Source organism: Pectinophora gossypiella, chromosome 28 (assembly GCF_024362695.1).
Source record: "Pectinophora gossypiella chromosome 28, ilPecGoss1.1, whole genome shotgun sequence".
In the NCBI taxonomy this organism is placed as follows: Eukaryota; Metazoa; Arthropoda; class Insecta; order Lepidoptera; family Gelechiidae; genus Pectinophora; species Pectinophora gossypiella.
Genome location: NC_065431.1, coordinates 1,583,607 through 1,605,731, shown reverse-complemented (window position 1 = coordinate 1,605,731; position 22,125 = coordinate 1,583,607). Strand labels below are relative to the sequence as shown.

At 38.7% G+C, this 22,125-nt stretch overlaps 2 protein-coding genes and 1 long non-coding RNA gene across 9 annotated transcripts in view; 1 reads left to right on the top strand and 2 right to left on the bottom strand.

Annotated features, from left to right (window-relative positions):
- Positions 1-22,125, top strand: part of LOC126379251 (uncharacterized protein C1orf198 homolog) — a 272,783-nt gene that overhangs the window by 51,508 nt on the left and 199,150 nt on the right. The window contains exon 4 of one of the 7 annotated variants that reach the window (XM_050027947.1): positions 4,818-4,846. The exons of the other annotated variants lie outside the window; for them this stretch is intronic. The gene's annotated coding sequence lies outside the window, so the exon portion shown is untranslated. Of the gene's footprint in view, positions 1-4,817; positions 4,847-22,125 lie in introns of those variants that run through there. 7 annotated transcript variants of the gene reach the window in all.
- Positions 1-22,125, bottom strand: part of LOC126379311 (uncharacterized) — a 178,610-nt gene that overhangs the window by 48,056 nt on the left and 108,429 nt on the right. The window lies entirely within an intron of this gene.
- Positions 2,795-22,125, bottom strand: part of LOC126379217 (uncharacterized) — a 40,382-nt gene continuing 21,051 nt past the window's right edge. The window contains exons 3-6 of the mRNA XM_050027908.1: positions 21,071-21,142; positions 20,708-20,853; positions 3,925-4,051; positions 2,795-2,988 (exon numbers count right to left, since the gene is read on the bottom strand). Coding sequence (XP_049883865.1) covers positions 2,795-2,988; positions 3,925-4,051; positions 20,708-20,853; positions 21,071-21,142 — 539 coding nt within the window. The remainder of the gene's footprint in view (positions 2,989-3,924; positions 4,052-20,707; positions 20,854-21,070; positions 21,143-22,125) is intronic.

Below are 22,125 nucleotides of genomic sequence, written 5' to 3'. Positions count from 1 at the left end.
AAATGTAAGAACAACACGGGCGAATAAAATAGGCATATCGCTCATATGCAATCTGCTTGACGTGTGTCAACTTATTTCTGTCCGGTTATTGGCCAATGAAACATTTTAGAAGGGCTTTTTAAATTTCTACCTAAAATTGACGCGTGTTCCATACATTTTACTTGTCAACTATCATATTTGCGTTTATTAACATCACAAACATCAGAGGTACATCGATCGCAAGATGAACTAAGTCACCTCACCGAGCTTTCTGTTAGACCAACGTGATAAGTGGTGAGCCGTATCGCCGTCTATAAGGCTACGTTTCCATTGACTCGGAGCTGTGCGGAGAAGAGCGGAGATGTGCGGATTTGACCAATCACAGCATTCGAGAGAGCGAAAAACAAAGACGCTCTGTCACTCTCTCCCTCACGGTGATTGGTCGATTCCTGCACAGCTCCGCACAGATCCGCGTCAACGGAAACGCAGCGTTATGGTCGAGCCGACTGTGTTGTGTTGTGTGTATTGAAGTAAAAAAAAACAACGGATCAATTTTATTAATTTAATTTCCACATTTAGGTATTTTCATTATTCGTACAGTTATCTTAAGTCTTGATCAAGCTTACTTATTTCATTAGAATATATGAGATCACCGAACTTAATATTATTAATATTAGAATAGTAGTAGAAAACTGACAGTTCATTTGAACAAAAAAATCACGATTATACTCTGTTAAAATTAAATATAGCTTAATTTATTTGACATCAGCGGGCCTAGCACCGTAAGCACGCGCCTCTTTCTCGCCGCGACAAAGATCGTCTGTCTCTTTCTGTGCAGTACTGTGAGAGAGTGACGGGTGACGTATGTCGAGGCGAGAAAGAGTCGCGCGCTTACGGTGCTAAGCCCGCAGAGGGTTGAAAAATCCACATTGAATCAATTCATCTATAAAAACAATATTGCAACATGACATTTGCACATATGAAAATAAGTGCGCAATATCAAGAAATGTCAAATAGCAATATTGCTTTTTTAGATAAATTGCTTCAATGTGGCCATTTTATGCCCTAAGACAGAAATAATTATTACTTTTTTTGTGGCACAATCTCGTATCCAAGTTTATTAATGGTTGATTTCTGGTAGCCGTTGCCTAGAAGAAATTGCTTTAGAGCAATAAGGCCGCTCAAATGTAATGCATTCTAGTGTTATATCTGTATGTTAATGTTAAGTTTTGTGGGTATTTACAGCCAAGAAATTGTTTTGTTTTTACAGCTGTCAAATTCATCATGCTATGTTTTAATGGAGTACTTAAAAGTGTTATCAGTTATATTTTTTTTACAGAATAAAAACAAAAAGTTTTTAAATCATTCGTCAGTAGATAAATCTGGGGGTTATAAAAGCCATATTGAAGTAACTCCGCTATAAAAGCAAAAATATGGTATTTGACTGGATCAAAGATAAATTACAAAATGTTAAACTAGAAATAGAAGCCAGTCTAAGATGATCAAAAATCAATCTCATTTTGCTTTTCGCCTTATTTTCGAATTTTATTTATGAATAAAGTATGTAACAATGAATACGTTTGACCGCTTTTATTGATGACGTCACAGGACAGTATTTCCATACAAACTCCATGGAAAACTTTCGTTTTGACGTTTCGTAAAAAGTATCTCAATTGACTAGGTTGTCAAGTAGCCTATTGTTATGTGATGTGACATTGCGCACTTACTTTCACATGCGCAAATGTCAATGAATTGCTTCGATATGGCCGTCTTAGACCTCCTGACAAGCATAATTTCAGACATATTAATGATTTTATTTGCACATTACTTATTTCAAAATTCTGACAGTTCCTTAACTTTTTGTGTTATCATTACTTACATTATTTACAAGAGCTTGGTGCGAATTTATTATATATTTAAGTACTTAAAATCTATTGTGTTGTGATATTATTTTATTTCAATTCATAAATTAAAAAGTCTTACAATTAAGGTGTTTTAAGATGCCATTTTTAATGTGGAAAAAATATTACTTATTCAAATAAATGTTAGGCGATAATAATTTGTTAGTTAGGTATTTGGGGTAGGACGGATTTCTCAAAATATAACAGGTATCATTGCTTTTTTGTGGTCTAATAATGGAATATACAGTTTTGGGGGCTTAAAATGGCCACATTGAAGCAATTCGTTTAAAGATGCAATATTGCAATTAAGTACGCAAAGTAAGCGCGCCATGACAAAAAATGTGAATAAGCAATATTGCTTTTTTAGATGAATTGCTTAAATGTGGCCTTTTTAACCCACCTGTGCACCAATATCAAAATGTATTTTACATTTTCGTAATAATTTAGATAGGTATATCTACAGTCTTAGAATTATTATTATAAAGAATGTCTCATTTACTTGCTAATCTACTATTTCATAATTGTGATTTAAGTTACAAAGCTTATTCCTATGCATTTATCTGTATTAGGTAAGTATTTACAAATTGTGAATTAATTTTCTGATCAATTAATAAACAAAATATGAGGGGGGTTAAAATGGCGACATTGAAGCAATTATCTAAGAAAGCAATATTGCTATTTGACATTTGTTTGCATTGCGCACTTAATTTTATATGCGCAAATGTCAACTTGCAACATTACTTTTTTTTAGTTGAATTGCTTCGATGTGGCGTTTTTAACCCCCGAGTTGTGAAAAGAAATAGCCATTATTCATTTCACATCTTTTAAGCGTAATCCTAAAAAACTGAACTTAACCTAACCTCAAAAGTTATTTACAATTCTAACCTAACCTAACCCAACCTTGCGAAAACACGTCATGTTACGTTGATTTCCTCATCAGAACCACTATCGCTTTCAAATTCTTCTTCTTCGTTGAACTCTCTGTTGAAATTAGCGGCCATTTTGTCATCAAATCTGTATTCCTGGCTAGTACTAGCGTAGATTTTGCTCTTATCCTCCTGGTCATCCATGGAGAGAGGAGATAACTTCGGTTTGTCGGCTTCTGCATCTGAAATTTTGTGAAATTCTTTATTCGTTTTGAACAGGTTCATCATCTCCCTAGCATTATCCCGCTTTTCACGTGGTCCGCTTATCTAACCTGAAGATTTGACAGGTCCGGTTTTTACAAAAGCGACAGCCTGTCTGACCTTCCAACCCGCGAAGGGAAAACCAGCCCAATACACAGGTCACATACCTCCGAAAATGCATTTCTCGGGAATGTGGGTTTCCTCACGATGTTTTCCTTCACCGCTGAGCACGTGATAATCATTTATAATTTTTATTTAATCGTTTTGAACAGGTCAAAAAACTAAATTTGGTGCTAACAAAAATGGGGTATTTTATGTACTTATCCTTAATATTCATTCTGGGTTTCGAAAACTAAATCTCTGACCGGGAATCGAACTCTGGACCTTTCAATCAATCAATCAATCTATAATTCTTTATCGCACAAAACATTATACACAGGACAGGATATGTTATACATACGAATAAAAAACAAGCACAATAGGCGGTCTTATTGCTAAGCAGCAATTTACCTACTAATATTGAACATTGCTTAAAATAGGACCTTTAATAATGGACATTTTATAATTTGTCTTTTAACCAGTCAAATACCCTGTTAATACTCTCATCATCATCAGCCCATCAACGTCCCCACTGCTGGGGCACGGGCCTTCCCTATGGATGGATAGGGAGATCGGGCCTTAAACCACCCCGCGGGCCCAGTGCGGATTGATGGTTATTAACAACTGCTAATGCAGCCGGGACCAACGGCTTAACGTGCCTTCCGAAGCACGGAGGAGCTCGAGATGTTTTTTTTTTCGTGGTTACCCATCCTATGACCGGCCTTTGCGGAAGTTGCTTAACTTGAACAATCGCAGACCGAGCGCGTTTACCGCTGCGCCACCGAGCTCCTCAGTTAATACTCTAAAATCATACAAACCTGATAGGTCTGGATGTGGGTTATTCTTGTTAGGCAGCGTCTGTTCCCGGGAGCCCCCAGACGCCAGCAGCTCTCGTTCCTTGGAGTTGCGCCACTTCATGCGTCGGTTCTGGAACCAGATCTTCACCTGCCGACGAAATTAAGGCTTTAATATTTTAGTTCATACTAGCTTTCGCCCGCGACTTCGTCCGCGTGGCGTGTTATAAAAGAGAGATCTTTGTGTGTGAAGGAGTGCATATCAAATTTCAAGCATCTAACTTATGCTTAGTTTAGATTTTTTCATACAAATGTTTCTTCCCGCTAACTCCCGTTTCCGTGGGAATTTTTGAAATATCCTGTTGCAACTAAGCTTTAAGTTTACTAAGGTACCTGCATGCCATATTTCAAGCGTCTAACTTAAGCGGTTTAGATTTTTCATACATACATACATACATACATAAACTCACGCCCGTAATCCCAAATGGGGTGGGCAGAGCCACAAGTAATCAAAGACAACTTGCAGCCACTGTTGATACGAAATCCTAAGATGGATATGATGAACCTTATGGTGATAAGGGATCAGCCTATCGCCCATAACATTAGTCCATCATGTTAGAGGACGCAATCCCTCTGTCGGTTTTTACGACATGCCCGGGAAGACAAGCAGCTGAACGTGTTCTATGTTTTTTATTTGCTCCCAGAACAGCATAGAAGCAAAATTTTCATACAAAAGGATTTTCCCGCTAATTCCCGTTTCCGTAGGAATTCCGGGAATTCCTTTCTTAGTGCACCTCTACGGTACCTAAGCTACATCCCTTCCAAATTTCAAGTGCCTACGTTTAGCCGTTTATGCTGTGCGTTGATATGTCAGTCAGTCAGTTTCTCCTTTTATATATTTAGATACAGGGTGTTAGTGACATCGTAACGAAAACTTTGAGGGATGATTGACGCCATGATTCTGAGTTGATATCAATTGGAATTTTCCGTCGCAAAATTCATACATACATACATATATAAACTCACGCCTGTTTCCCACCGGGGTAAGCAGAGATTATAGAATTCCATTTGCTTCGATCCTGACACACTTCTCTTGCAAAATTCATCATTTTTTTTTTAATTATTTTTAATTCACTAACACCACAAAACAGCCAGGTTAGATTAATGTGCGTATTTCATATAGGCAGTTGCGCTAACCCTACTACTATTATATTTGTACCAAACTTTCCTGTATCCGAAGGTTGCCTGGAAGGAATTGCTTCATGAGCAATAAGGCCATCTGTTGCGTCCATAGTGCTCAATAAAGCTTTTATCTACTTTTATTTATCCGTTATCCGTTAACGAGTAAGGGAGACACACGATAAGAAATATTTTTTTTGTATGGTACTTTTCCTTTTATTTTGGTGCAATAAAGTACTTATATTTGTATTGTGTTAAGTGTTTGGCCTGTGGCTATACGCAGAACATTTGGGGGTTAATTATGTATTTCATTTAATATCACTAAATAACTGTGACTATTAGGAACCTAATCCAAAAAAAAGTAAAAAAGGCGCGAACGCCACTGACTTTCTTTTTATTATTTTTTTACTCATCGAATTGTTATTTTTTCTTTATTTTCGGCCAGCGCTGCAAAAGCGGACTGTTTCGCAGCGTTCGGTATTGTGTTGTTGACAGAAATATTGATGGCGGGGCGTGGCTGAATGCGAGTGTTCCTTTGCCCGTGTTTCGGTTTAGAAAAAGTCAATGTTTTATTTTTGTTCTATGGTGTGTATTTTTTACTATTTATTGTAAGTATTTTGCAATATTGTGGTTTTAGTTTGTAATGAAGTTGATGGAAATTGCTAATAATATAATATTATTATTAACTATCGGGAGTCAAGTAAGTATACACAGACTCAAGTTAAACCTGTCATTTTCTTGTCCGCCTAAAAGGAAAGGGAAGAATGATTGAAAGCTGTTAATGGAGATCATCGGATTTCGGCCCAGAAGTCAAAGCCAAAAATATTTCTTTTTCTCTGGCCGGCACTTTCAAATTTGGGCCGGCCAAAGTATGGAAAGCCGATGATCTCCTTTAAAATGGATAAGTGAATGTAACAGTAAGCCGGAAGACGATAGTATGCATGCAACCTCTTTTTCTCGAACCTTTTTCTTGCAGTTACATCTCTTTGGTTATACAAATTAAAAATACATATATACTTAACGATGTTTTCTGCTGGCACCTTTGCTGTTCTGCCTAACCCATAAGCTTAAGCTTTAAGAAGACAAATGCAGAGAAGACCAACTATTTTATAAGCAATGGGGTAAAAATATAATTTAATAATATTTTTATTATAATAATATATATCGATGACAGATGCGTTCGTCTCACGCCCGCACAGTGGGCTGGTGGTAATGATGAATCGGACAAAATTCCCTTTATTATAATTTTTTTGTGATAAAATCCATTATTTGTCATAATTTTGGAATGACACGCCAGTTTTATTGGGGTTGTTACGTCATTATGGCTGTTTTTTGCCACTGGCAATGAATTGAATCGAATTTAGTTGTGATTTTGCGAAAAATAATAGCGTTGGTTTTTTTTTATTTCGATGATTTTATTATATTTCATATTTTGATATTAGTATTAACAATATTTCATATATACGGGTCAAACTGATAACCTCCTTCTATTTTGAAGTCGGTTAATAAATAGTTTTTATTCAAGCGCCTCAAGTCAACAGAAAATAAATTATTGCTACTGATGTAATAATGTCAAAAATAAACCATGTATAATAAGTAAATACCAGACTCCAGCAAGCCCTTTTCTTGATTTATTTTTATAAAAAATCAGGCATAGAACAATAGAACGAACGATAGAAAAATAAAAACTCAAAATTCGAATAACAAATCGCCGCCGATTGGCTGGAACCAATCAGCTGATGATCGATGTTCACGCGTTCGATTCAAAATTCGAACTATCATTTGTCAAATGTTTAAATATGGATTTTTTTGCTTTTTTCACCGTGAAATCGTTTTGTTAGTAATTGATTCGTCAAAAAGGTGTTATTGACAAGTAGTAACGGAAATTTTTGTTGGGATACAATTGTTACACTTTTGTTAATGATTCATATACACGCAAGCCTAATTTCCCTCCAGGGTAAGCAGAGACTATGGAATTCCATTTGCTTCGAACTTAACACACTTCTCTTGCTTCCTCCACATTCATCATTGATTCGAACCCCGAACTTATATTCACGACTGTTTAAGAACTTTTGACATTACAGACCATCTATGTGAGAGATATGCTAGTAACCATTGGTTTTTAGAACTTGAATATGAAAATATGTTGTTACAGTCTGTAGAGTGAGTATTTGAGTATTTTATTGGTGGGCACAGGTATCCCCTTAAGTAACTGAAGGAATATGAAGCATACTTCACCACGCTGTTCACTACTGTGGGTTGGTGGATAATCCGAGAAAAATACTCTTCTTCTATCGTGCGGTTTGTGAGGTTGATTACCAAACTCATCAACCCTGGTCTCAGGGTTGTTATTGAAGAAAATACTAAAATACAAAAGCCATTAAAAATACATAATTTAATTATAATTTCATTAATATCACGGCCGCTAGATGTCACTAGTGAAGCGATTAGGTCCGGTCGTCGTGTGTCGGTGACAATATGCCGGGCACAGCTGACGCGCCGCCCTTTCGCCATCTTTAAGGGTGATTAGTGATGTGCTTGTTGCGGAGTTATCGATGAAATTACGAGAGACCTTGTCTCCCCTAGGATTTATCCTGCTTCTTCCGATCTCTAGGCACCTATTATGAATTATTAACTTTTCGTTTTGTTTTCAGAAATAACATCTTCACCTGCAACCTGAAGGGAAAACCTACTAAGAAAAGATGAATTTATCTAATTTGTCTAGGAGACTCGTAATTTGGTAAGTACTATATTATAATTATGTTTAAAAACTATGAGACACTTATACATTTACTAGTTACTGTTACTTTTTTAGTTTTCTCTGTCTATATAAGGAATAGTTTTATTTTCCTGTATAACTTAGAAAACTTCATAACCAATTATATATTTATTTAACAAACTAACTTCATATCTACCCGACAAATAAACTTTTTATAAAAATAATTAAAACGTTTCCGAATTTATGTTCAACAAAACACGAATTTAATTAAATTCATATTCAAACAATTAAAAACAAAACAAACACATCTTATAAATAAAACACCTCCTCCAAAATATCTATATATATCTATTAATTCATATTTGAATTTGAAACATTAGATTCTATGAATTAAAGACCCACTGTTAGATGTAATTTATTTTTTATCCCTCTTACTTGTATTTAACACGTTTCTGATAAACCGAAACATAAACTCACAAGGTGTTTCTTTTTATGAGAAGTGTATAATTCAAGTAACATCGACATGATATTTTATCGACACCATCCCAACCCTATCAATAGACAGGGGTGCGACCGCTCAGAATTAATTACTTTTTGACATATTCACTTTTATTACAATTTCTACGGGATGAAGAGATTTCCTAGCGCAATGCGAGGGGAACAAGTCGCATCGAGTTGGCGCGTAAACGTAAAATTTACGTTATTAATCTTAAGACTGACTTTTATGGTTTTTTTATACCGTACTTAATTAAATATTTTATGTACGATTTTGTTGTTAATATACAAGAAGTACCTCTATAATGTACACATAATACAGTATACTTAATTTTTCACAAAAAAAAATATAAACACAAAGAGTTATTTCAAGAAAAACGAGTTTTAATGTAAGTAGTTTGAAAGAAAATGCTGCTTAGCTTGTATGATGACGTAATATTAATAATTATTATCATCATCATCAATTTAAGAGCCACGCTCTTGTCGGTGCAGCATTTTTCAATAATTATTATACTCTAAGTATATCTATGCCTGTTTGTCTCATAGAAATCTCCATCGACCCACTGTGTTTAAATGTCAAATTCGAATATAAATATAAAACCTTAAAAAAGGTTGTTTACATTGCAACCTCCGTTCGGCAAAAATAAATTAAATAAAAAGAAATATAACATATTTATTACAATTACTATAATAGTGATATGATATTGCTATTACAAACCTATTTAATTTGACTATACAAATTGAAGGGTTAAAGAACAAATAATATTTGAATGCAACTCTAAAAACCACAGTATTTGAATTGCAAACATTTTTCATTTGACATGTCGGGATGCGTATGCTAATAATGGCAGCCCTGTCAATCAATTTTTAAATGCCAAGTCTGTAATCCGGTTCACGATCAATGGTTCCGCATATTATTTAAAGATAGATAAATATACTACTATGATGGTGTACAAGTTGGTCAGTTACATTTGAGTCTCACATCACAGACCCTTTCGGGTACAACAAGCCGTTGGTCCCGGCTATTAGCCGTAAAAACACCTCCACCAACCCGCAGTGGAGCAGCGTGGTGGAGTATGCTTCATACCCCTTTGGTTGATTAAGGAGACGCTTGTGCCCAGCAGTGGGACGTATATAATGTCTTCTTCTTATCGTCTGGGTTGTGTGTGAGGTAGATTACCAACCTTGAGCCGCCAAAGGCCCTTGACATGGCTCATGTAACGACTAAATTGTATTGAATTGAACCATTGTATTGAATTAATATTGTATTTTAGATATTGTAACAAAAGAAAATAACTCGCGGTACCCTAAAACCTAAAGTCAACTTGGCGCGCCAAAAAAAGTTCAGAATTCAAAATAAATAAATGCAAATATTTGGAATTGGAACGCCGTGAATGTAAACAGGGGCCGTTTGAATATTCATTCCAAATATGAATATTTCAAATTCGGAACCGTTTCGTCCGAAAATCAGATTCATTGGACGCCGGCAGACATGGCGACCAATACGCGAGATTATTGCAATTAAATAACAAAACAGTAACGACAATAATTCGAAATTAATTTATAATCCTTCTTCTACCGTGTGGATTGTGAAGTGGATTACCAATCCCATCAATCCTGGTGTCAAGGTTATTACTGAGCCGCCATAGGCCCCTGATATGACTCATGTAACGACTACATACTTACATCAGTAAGTAATAACCGGGAGCAACAGCTTTACGTGCGTTCAGAAGCACTAAAATCATCTCAACTGTGTTTTTTCTCCCGATTCAGCAGATAAACATTTTTTTTTGTCAGATGGCATTCACTACTTGGCCGGACAAGTGAAAGAAGTATTTAACACGTTTTAAATACTATTCAAATATGTTATTTAGCCCGTCAACTCCATGCCTCTCTCTAGTCGGAACAAAATGGAGGCGGCTTCGAATTCCATACATTTGAATTTTAACGAATCCCTCCCATTGTGGACGATATAAATATGTTGAGTTCCGAATAATATATAAAGACAGATAGTAGTAGTGTACAGCCTCCGTGGTCTAGTGGTTAGAGCGTTAGGCTCACGATCTGGAGGTCCGGGTTCGATTTCCGATGGGGACATAGTCGAAATCACTTTGTGAGACTGTCCTTTGTTTGGTAAGGACTTTTCAGGCTTGAATCACCTGATTGTCCGAAAATGTAAGATAATTCCGTGCTTCGGAGGGCACGTTAAGCCGTTGGTCCCGGCTATTAGCCGTATAAACACCTCCACCAACCCGCATTGGAGCATCGTGGTGGAGTATGCTCCATACCCCCTCCGGTTGATTGAGGGGAGGCCTGTGCCCAGCAGTGGGACGTATATAGGCAGTTTATGTTTTTTGTAGTATTAGATACACTAATAGTAGTGTACCAGCAGAATAACAGCGCTGAAACTCGTTCCGAGTTTCCGCAGCAAATGCTGAGCTAGGGCCTATTTTGGGACGGCGGTACGGTCACGAGCATTAATATGTATACACTTGGTACCATGTCACATTAACTTTTTTGACAAATTGAACTGTAAGTCTCACTAAATGTCAAATATGTTAGTGCGACAGAGTCCTAAAGATGAATGAGGTGGATTACCAACCTCATCAACCCTGGTGTCAGGGTTACTATTGAGCCGCCAAAGGCCCCTGACATGGCTCATGTAACGACTACTTACTTACATCAGTAAGTAGTAACCGGGACCAACGGCTTAACGTGCCTTCCGAAGCACGGATCATCTTACTTTTTGGATAATTAGGTGATCAGCCTGTCATGTCCTAACCAAACTAGGGACCACAAAGTATTTTTTCTTGTGATATGTCCCAACTGGGAATCGAACCCAGGACCTCCGGATCTGAGCCCAACGCTCAACCACTGGACCACGGAAGCCGTTATATGGTGTTAGTGACATTATAACGAATACTGAGGGGGATGATTCAGGCTATGATTCTGAGTTAATATCAAGTGGAATTTTCCGTCGCAAAATTAATGTATTCTTTGTGTTTTTTAAATTATTTTTATTATTGACTACCACAATTGGAATAAAGTCGTGACCTTATGTTAAATAAATACTTTATCTATGTATTTATCTACAGGCGCGACATTCCTCAAAACGAACAAATCCGTAATACCATTGGAGAAATCCAAATCGGTTTAAAAACGGAAGTCGCTCCGTCTCTGGGCGTCATTAAATAAATTTCAACTACCCTCCCCTTTATATAGAGCTATTAAAAGACAGAAGTGACATTTGAAATTAAATAAAAAATACAGTTTAGGTTCAGCAATATTAGTGGTTTATCTATTTGGGTGACTAAAAAAACCAAACTCTATGCTCCAGACTGTTTTTTTAAACAAGTTTTAATTGATTTTGTTTTTATAGCTGTCAGTCGTACTTAAGGAAACTCACAAAGAGGCTGTCTATTAATCATGTGATGATTGATGTTTTTTTTGGCATATATTTAAAAATGCGTGCCGAATGCACGGAGGAGCTCGAGATGAAAACTTTTTTTTGTGGTCACCCATCCTATGGCCGCCCTTTGCGAAAGTAGCTTAACTTCAACAATCGCAGACCGAGCGCGTTTACCGCTGCGCCACCGAGCTCCTCAACTAATATTATTTAGACCTTATAAATGTAGTGCGTATTTTTGTCAATTAATCAAATAGTCCAGTTATTACGCTACAGAGATCGTCGGGTGAATTAAAATAGAACTCACCCAACCTCACTATATATAACCACACACACACTATACTACACAAAACATATGAACAAAACTCTCACAATGTGAACAACTGGAAACCAAACGTTTTTGTATTAAAAATAAAATGAGTTCGCCTCTACCCATTCTATGCGCCTCAGCGGCACCCTACAATTATTTAACGTCAAATGCACGCCGCACCAAGATTACGGATACGGACTCCGGGACGGGCGGTGTGCAGTCGCCTTTATGTAGCGTTCGATTTTTGAAAGAGGTTTGCTTTTAATTGGATTTTATGGCGATACAGAAAATGTAAAGAGATTTGATTTCGATATTTAACTGAACATAGATACAAAGAAGTCTCTGCCAAGAAATGGGACGTTTTACTTTTTGTTTTTAAAATTTCGTATATTTCGTTGGCGCCCAACACGGGACTCCTGTTGGAAAAAAAGTCCAGTTTTTTTTTAAAGAAATTTCTGTCAATGGTTACGATATAGAAATATTATATATTCACCACGAAGACGGCAGATAGACGTATATAATAATTAAGTGCAATAGAATATTAATAAAATAAAAACTGTGTATTTGAAACAGTTTAATGGGAAATAAAGCTCGTTCACGATTTGATCTCCTACTGAAATATAACAGTATGAGTATAATAATAATTGTTAGAATATAGATACTCTACCCCACCTATGTTTCCGCTCTTCTTCGATGTGGCGAAAGCGTTCGACAAAGTCTGGCACAACGGCTTGATCTACAAGCTTTATTCACTGGGAGTGCCAGACCGTCTCGTGCACATCATACGAGACTTCCTCTCAAATCGAACCTTTCGCTACCGCGTGGAAGGGACGCTCTCGTCACCGCACCCTATACATGCCGGAGTCCCACAAGGCTCCGTTCTCTCCCCTTTACTATTTTCATTGTATACTAGTGACATTCCCAAATCCCCTAATACCGAATTAGCTTTATTTGCGGATGATACAGCCATCTATTCTTCGTGCCGTGGTCGAGTTATGATGACCGGAATCCTCCAACGCGCGGCCAATGCCTTGGGCAAGTGGTTTCGCAAATGGAGAATCGAGGTAAACCCGGAGAAAAGTGCAGCGGTGTACTTTTCAAAGGGCTATTATAACACGCCACGGTCACGCCGTCAACTTAAAATCATTAAGATGTTTGGCAAGCCGATCCCTTGGGAGGAGCAAGTCAAATATCTCGGCGTAGTCTTAGATAGACGTCTTACTTTCAAGGCCCATATCAAACGTGTGCGCGATCGCGCCGCGTTTGTAATGGGCCGTCTTCATTGTCTCCTTAACAAGCGAAGTAAATTGTCCCTTAGGAATAAGGTGAAAATCTACACGACTTGCATCCGTCCGATCATGACCTATGCAGGGGTAGTTTTCGCTCATGCGAGTCCCTCTCAAATCCACCGTCTACAGGTAATACAAAATCGTTTCATGCGGAAAGCCACGGGAGCTCCGTGGTTCCTTCGCAATGAAAATCTGCACATTGACCTAGGTCTGCCAACCATTGCCCAATGGCTCAAATTAGCTTCCAAACGTTTTTTCGATTCTGCTCCGCACCACCCGAATCCCCTGGTAGTTGCGGCTTCCGATTACATCCCGCTTAGGGACGGTACTGAAAAGTATCGGCGTCCGAAGGACGTAATATACGATCCCGACGACCCGATTACCCTAGCCATAGAGGCAGCCAATCAGCTCGCGACACCAAACACTTCAGGACCCCGATACCGACCCCGCCGGCGTGGTCGACGATTTCCCTCATTCAGCGCTTATCGCTATCGACCCACTAGGGTCGATTAATTCTTTCAAATATTTTTCCTCTCAGACGACGCCCTGAGCCGAGGTTCGCGCCCAACTGGGCACCCTCAGGCCTGTTGTCTTAAACGTTGTACCGGGTGAGAGCCTTCAGCGCTCCCCATTTGTCCGGCCAAGTAGTTAATGCCATCTGCGGCAAATCTACAATAAGTCACGTCAAAAAAAAAAAAAAAAAAAAAAAAAAAAAAAAAAAAAAAAAAAAAAAAAACCACCTATGTTCCGTAAAAGAGATCCGGATGAAGCTATCATTAGAGAGTTATCAGTCCCACCCGGGCACAATTGAATTAATTCGCTATACGTAGGTACTTACTTATTAGTTTTATTTGGGTTACACGTAAAACGAGATGTTTGATTTTAGTATTTGTACCTAGTCGTTTGATGGTCATATTATTATAAGAATATTAATATCTCGTTTAAGCTTAATAAATAAATGAGTAAAAATAACATTTTGAAATTATTAAAGTGGCGCCCAAAATGGGGCCACATTTATGGGCGCCAGTTTAGTGAGCTGTGATATTTATTGCATTTCTCGAACGTATTTTGTAAATGTATGTAAGAAGTGAGTGTGTGTGTGTGGGTGTGTGTTAGTTAGTTTTATACGCGTCTTATGAGCACAAAACTTGTTACGTTACTATAAGGTTCATCGTATCTATCTTAGCATTTATATCAAAATTGAATGCAAGAAGTCCTCCGAAAACTTATAGCTCTGCTCGCCGTTATCTATCATTAATTTAAGAGCCACGCTCTTGTCGGTGTAGCATTTTCCGACAATTTTTTGACTTCTTTACAAGACACGAGGTTCGGCTTCTCTTTATTCTGTTCCATGTAAGCTCTTCTTGGTCCTTTCTTCTTTGGAGTTTTCTATCGTGTGGGTTGTGAGGTGAATTACCAACCCCATCAACCCTGGTGTCAGGGTTACTGAGCCGCCAAAGGCCCCTGAAATGGCTCATGTAACGACTACTTACTTACATCAGTAAGTAGTAACCGGGACCAAAGACAACAGCTTTGAAGTTCATGTTCACGTGCCAAAGTAAGATTTCGAAAAAAAAAAATACAGTCTAAACGTAATTCCTTCACCCCACCCCTTCAGTTCAACTCCCCCTTCCTCTCCACAGTTATCTAATCCCATTGTTTGACTTAATTAATTGTTAACATAATGGCCAAATTTGATTGTACTCCTTTTGATCTCAACCATCTATTATTTTGCTGAATGCATTATCTGTTTTGGAACTGTGATAAGCATATAATATGAGGATGTTTTAACTCAGAACTTACGTAGCTGGCGAGGAGGGAGTGTATTTATGTACGGTCACGAGCACTAATATGTATACACTTTGATATACCATGATCATTCATCATCAGCCCATTAACGTCCCCACTGCTGGGGCACGGGCCTTCCCTATGGATGGATAGGGAGATCGGGCCTTAAACCATCACGCGGGCCCAGTGCGGATTGATGGTTATTAATGACTGCTAATGCAGCCGAGACCACTTTGATACCATGTCACATTAAATTTTTTGACAAACTTCTTCTTCTTATCGTGTGGGTTGTGAGGTAGAATACCAGCCTCATCAACCCTGGTGTCAGGGTTATTATTGAGTCGCCAAAGGCCCCTGACATGGCTCATGTAACGACTACTTACTTACATCAGTAAGTACTGACCGGGATCAACGGCTTAACGTGCCTTCCGAAGCACGGATCATTTTACTTTTTGGACAATCACGTGATCGGCCTGTAATGTCCTAACCAAACGAGGGATAACCAGGTGATTTTTGTGAAATGTCCCCACCGGGATTCGAACTTGGGGCCTCCGGATCGTGAGCCCAACGCTCAACCACAAGACCACAGAGGCCGTTTTTGACAAATTAAACCGTAAGTCTCATTAAATGTCAAATATGATAGTGCGACAGGGTTCTAAAGTGGGTACATGATATTGCTCATGACTGAACAAAATACCTATGTCTACCTTCTGGGACACAGGAGTGATGGTACTTTTAACAACGTGGCGACTTTCAATCCATCTGTATGGGACATACCTAATAGTCTACCATTTATGGTCAGTCACATCTCTAGCGCGAGCAAGCCAACGCGTCTCAATGTTTGGATCTTGTAATTTAATTAATATCCTAAGTAATACAGTTCATTCAATTGTTTGTGTGGGGTTTTATTACAATTACCACCGCTCCCTACACCATCATCGATATTATTTAACGCGATGAACTGTTTATCGGGGTGCTGACGTGTTTGGTGTCGCGAGCTGATCGGCCGCCTCTATGGCTAGAGTAATCGGTATAGTATTTTTAGTATTTATTTATTTTTTACGAAATGGCAATGCATGGTGGGATGACGTGAGCTGGGCTAACCTTCAAATTGAGATGCTAGCTGTCAGTTTTGAGCATATCTGGTCTTCTTATACTATGACCTACATAACAGTTATGTTATCTTCATACATTATGTTACATGTCCCTCTAGTGGATTGAGGGTAATCCTAAATAAACTAACGTAAGTACTTAACTATATCTGATAAAAATACAAAGCTAAAATTGCCAATGTCCCAAATATAAACTCACGTGCGCGTATCCGAACATCAAATATCAAATAACAAAGCAAAATGGGCCACAACAAAACGCAACTAAATAACCGGAGCGAAAACCTGCTTACAAGTGTCCATAAAATCCAGAAATATCGTAAAAAACGAATCGCAAATAAAAAAGTAAAAACGCGGACCAATAGCGGAGCGACGCTAAACTTTTATTCGATACAAATCCGCCAATAGAAAGCCATTTTAAGACGTAACGGCGGAGTATGGTTTTCTCCCTCTAACTCGTGTTAAAAGTGTATGTCTGTCTCACGCCCTTGTCTCAAGACGTTGTACTGAAGTATTATTTCATATGGCTATGGGTGCTCTGGGGTTCCGTCCAGTTGCAAGAGGGTTTGAAGTCCGTGGATTTGACTATTGATCCTGTTATGCGACGATTCTTGTATGTTGTGACTGTGAATTGCGTTTATAGGGGTTGATTTAGTAACTGATATGACAGAAATAACCTGACATCATCACAACCTTCGTGGACCAGTGGTTGAGCGTTGGTCTCACGATCCGGAGGTCCTAGGTTCGATTCCCTGTGGGGACATATCACAAAAATTACTTTGTGGTCCCTAGTTTGGTTAGGACATTACAGGCCACCTGATTGTCCGAAAGTAAGATGATCCGTGCTTCGGAAGGCACGTTAAGCCGTTGATCCCGGTTACTACTTACTGAAAGTAGTCGATACATGAGCCATGTCAGGGGCCTTTGGCGGCTCAATAGTAACTCTGACACCAGGGTTGATGAGGTTGGTACACCGCCTCACAACCCACATAATAAAAGAAGATCACGCCTGAATTCCCGAAGGGGTAGGCAGAGATGTAAAGCACATCCATAGAATTATTATTTTTTTTTTTTATATAATTTGAAATCACGTGGTTTCCAGGGTTTCTACCCACGGCAATAGGCTCGCCCCTGATTACATGAAACTTAAACATAGCGATGAGTGGGTGTACGGTCACGAGCATTAATATGTATACACTTTGGTACCATGTCACATTAACTTTTTTGACAAATTGAACTGTAAGTCTCACTAAATGTCAAATATGTTATTGCGACAGAGTCCCTATAGTGGGTACATTATATTGCTCATGACTGTACTATTTATCTCTATCTACCCCTTTGGGAATACAGGCGCGATGCGATGCTATGTTGTGGTTACGTTTCTTTACTGGAAAACTTTAGATACGTTTTATTTCACCCACGGCAATATATAAGTTTATGTTTTTGTCTATTGCTGTACGGAACCCAGGCAATATTTACAGCGATACCATCTTACCGTTTTTATAGCTCATCGTTTAGGGCGCTACGATTTTATTGACTTGGAAAGACTGCCTTATAGCTCTTACGGCCAATTTCAAACGTTCGTGTCGAAATATAAGTTTATGTTTTTGTCGATTGCAGTGTTATGGTATTTTATTGTGATACAAGGATTTTGTTTATTTTATACTGTTCTACTTTTTTTTGCATCAAGGGTTATTAATTTACTTAAGTATCTGAAGTGCAGTTAACAGCCTCTGTGGTCTAGTGGTTAGAGTGTTAGGCTCACGATCTGGAAGTCCGCGTTCGATTTCCGATGGGGACATTGTCGAAATCACTTTTGAGACTGTCCTTTGTTTGGTAAGGACTTTATAGGCTTGAATCACCTGATTGTCTGAAATAATAAGTAGATTACGAGCTTCGGAGGGCACGTTAAGCCGTTGGTCCCGGCTATTAGCCTTTAAAACACCTCCACCAGCCCGCATTGGAGCAGCGTGGTGAAGTATGCTCCATACCCCCTTCGTTTGATTGAGGGGAGGCCTGAGCCCAGCAGTGTTATGTTTATGTTTATCTCAAGTGCAGTTTTCACTAACACAGTTATCTCGACCATTATAGACGGCGATACGGCTCACCTAACACGTAGGTCTAACAGAAAGCTTGGTGAGGCGTGGGTACTGAGTTCGTCTTGCGATGGATGTAGGTAAGTGCCTCTGACTACCCCATTGGGATATATTTGTGAAATTATGTTATATTATGTCCGGGGTTGCCTGACCTACTAATAAATGTGTCTTTCTTTCTTTAGGGATTGTGAAGGTATAATGAGTTTAAATAGAATATTATTAATGCCTGTTAGTTATTAGATATTGACTTCTCGACCAGAAAAACACTGCAAAGAAGCAGAATACTCAACACATTTTTTTATAAAAAAAACCTACTTATAAGTTTGAATGACACCACAATAAAAATATAATTCGTTTTCGAAAACAAGGCTGTAAAGTTGAATGCTTTTGCTTCTCAATTTAAAAAACAAAGCGGTCCGCGGTAACTGATTATTTCCGGAATTTTCCCGCTAAATTGAATTATTTTCTGACAACTCGGTTTAAAAAAGTATCTGGAATAGATAGTGATTGTTTTAAAGGAGCTTTCTTATTACATTAAGATTTTTGGAAATGGCAGAATTTATTATTGATTATGAAAAAATTGAGTCTTTATAATAATCCCACCCGTTATTCGTAATAGGGCGAGGTGTATTGCCACCTGCAGATAGTGAAAACTACATTTAAGCGCCATTTTGAAAAATCAACTTCAACTAAACCTATTTCGTTAAATTAATAATTTCCATCAAGGAAAAATTCAGACAACTTTTTTTATCCGAATTGAAACCTTGCCTATTTGCGAGGTTTTGTTAATATGAATCACTTCCGAATGGGATTTATTTTTAAAAAGGCGCTTTCGTGATGTTTCCTATAAGACGATGTCATCAAAACGATGATGTAATCAAAAGACAAATTGCAATCACTTTTGTCTATCATATGAAAAAGGACACAATCCCTCTGTCGGTATTTAGGACATTCCCGGAAAGATAAGGAGCTGAATGCGATCTGTGTTTTTTATTTGCTCTTTAGCAATTTTTTTTTTGTTTTGGTTTTCCCCGAAGGGTAAGGCAAAGGGAACTATGCCCATACAGCCATGTCTTACGTATTTTTTTCTTGATGATTAATGAAATGATGAAAGGTGATGATGATGAAACCTAAGCCCCCACCCTCGGAGCAGACTCCTACTTCGAACCCTAAACGAATAACTCAAAAGTCCGCATAAACTTTCGAGTTATGAAGCGGCTTGTAGGCACGAAGCAAAAATAGGTAGATGCACTTTGTTTATTGAATATTCCGATATAATAACACTATCGCGAATGTTTTCAGACTAACTTAATGCCAAAAAGCCTTAGCAATTTATAATTATATAGCACACCCAAAACGCGTCCCTGAAAAATACCTTGTAAAAAACAATAACCCTACCACAGATTAAAAACACACGCGAGGTGCAAAAAGGGCAACGGCAACACCCAAACAGCCAGTATAAATTAATCGAACTCTTTTCTCTCAAAATTCAAATATCGGATATAATTGTTTTAAGGCTGTAGGGGCGGCAACGGCTCTCCCCTCAGTCTGCCTTTGACAGGCCCTCCCTCTGTAAACCCTCAGGGGTTGTATTTTTTGTAACACTCTGTATTCAGCCTACAGGGGGATCTTAAATGGTTGGTTATTTGCTGTGTCGGAATTTCGGTGTGAAGTTTAGGTTAGATTTTCGGGGTTTAGCTCGGTTTTAGTAGGTAAGGTGCATGTTGTGATTTTTTAGGTGTGTTTTATTTTATTTATGCATAGATTTAAGCCACTTTGTTTAGTTTGCTTTAGTATATAATGTAGCTACACTAAAATAACTATACATCCAAACAGTTATATACTTTAATACTTTAATATGTCTTCCGTCTTAAAATTTCACGCTGATTGGTCTATTATATCACATACAACGATAGCAGATAAAAACGTACTAAACGATATAAGTAGATTGATAAAATGTGTGACTTAAACTTTTTAAAATGAATTGGCGCCATAACGAATACTTTTTTAGTGCTAACTCTAACTCCGAGAGCTGCCTTTTACTAGTCTCCTTAGCGCTCTTCGTTTGACCGGCCAAGTAACTAATGCCATTATAATAGGCAAACAACTACATCCAGCAGTTATTATAGGTATTATAGTTACGTGGGAAAAAGGCTGTTTATATTGCTTTGTGTAAGTTTGTAGAATATATAACCAACCTAACCTAACCTACAATCTTTGAAGGTGGGTTTTTGGCACCGGTTTTCTACAATTACTAATCTCTCCAAGAATTGCTCATCTACGATCATTGTTTATTACTAAAATATTAAAATAAACGCTCTGCTAACAAATTTTTTTAAGTCCCATTTCGGGCGCCAGTAACCAACTATTGGCGCCCAAGCGGGGTTTCTTATAATTTATCTTTTCAAGCACCCACCTGACTATCTTTCAAGCCGAGTTTCTCAGCCAGCTTCTTCCGGTCCGGCTTGGAAATGTACTTCTGTACCTGGAACCTTTTCTCAAGCCCCTTCCGTTGGAGGTCTGAGAAGACTGCTCGGCGCATCATTCCGCGGCGAGGTTTACCTGTACCATACAATACAATTCTTTATTTTACTTAATCAATTTTATTGTATTTTTCGTTACCACAGTTGGGTCGACCATTATAGACGGCGATACAGCTCGCCACCTATCACGTTGGTCTAACAGAAAGCTCGGTGTGTAGGTACTTAGTTCATCTTGCGATGGCTGTACCTGTGACTACCCCAATCGGGATATAGTCGTGAGCGTATGGGATACTAACCTCTGGAACTATGCGCCCACGGGAACCCTCCTGGCAGAGGAAACACTTGTGTGTGCGCTTGCGCCGGCCTTACTGCAACAACACATACAATTTTTAATTGCATTAACATGTAAATACTGCTATCAGCCGGAGCTAAAGAGCTCGGTGGCGCAGCGGTAAACGCGCTCGGTCTGCGTTTGTTGAAGTTAAGCAACTTTCGCAAAGGCCGGTCATAGGATGGGTTTGGTAACCCATCAAATAAAAAGTTTTCATCTCGAGCTCCTCCGTGCTTCGGAAGGCGCGTTAAGCCGTCGGTCCCGGCTGCATTAGCAGTCGTTAATAACCACCAATCCGCACTGGGCCCGCGAGGTGGTTTAAGGCCCGATCTCCCTATTCATCCATAGGGAAGGCCCGTGCCCCAGCAGTGGGGACGTTAATAAGAGAATAAATAAGATGATGATGATCAGCCGTGGCAGACCAGCTGGAAGAACGTTTGACTCTCACCGTGATGTCGCAGGTTGGAATCCCAGCACAGGTTAATGCCCACCAAAGATATTTTTTTTTAGAATTTGGTTTTGATCATAAATGATTATCACGTGCTCAGCGGTGAAGGAAAACATCGTGAGGAAACCCACATTCCCGAGAAATGCTTTTCGAAGGTATGTGACCTAAACTTTCCTTTTCTTTCCTTTTCTTTTTGAGAGAGGCAGACGCTTCTTTTAAAAAACTTGACCTGTTAAATCTTCAAGTTAGGTAAACGGACCCTGTGACAAACAGGATAACGCTTGCTCGCAAGCGTTTTAAGGCTTTATATAATAGTTGAAAATAATATTATGTTCCTTGCTCTATCATCCATCGCATAATTCGCACATGTCCAGCAGAGGATTTCATCATCATCATCAGCCCATTAACGTCCCCACTGCTGGGGCACAGGCCTTCCCTATGCATGGATAGGGAGATCGGGCCTTAAACCATCACGCGGGCCCAGTGCGGATTGATGGTTATTAACGACTGCTAATGCAGCCGGGACCAACGGATTAAGGTGCCTTCCGAAGCACGGAGGAGCTCGAGATGAA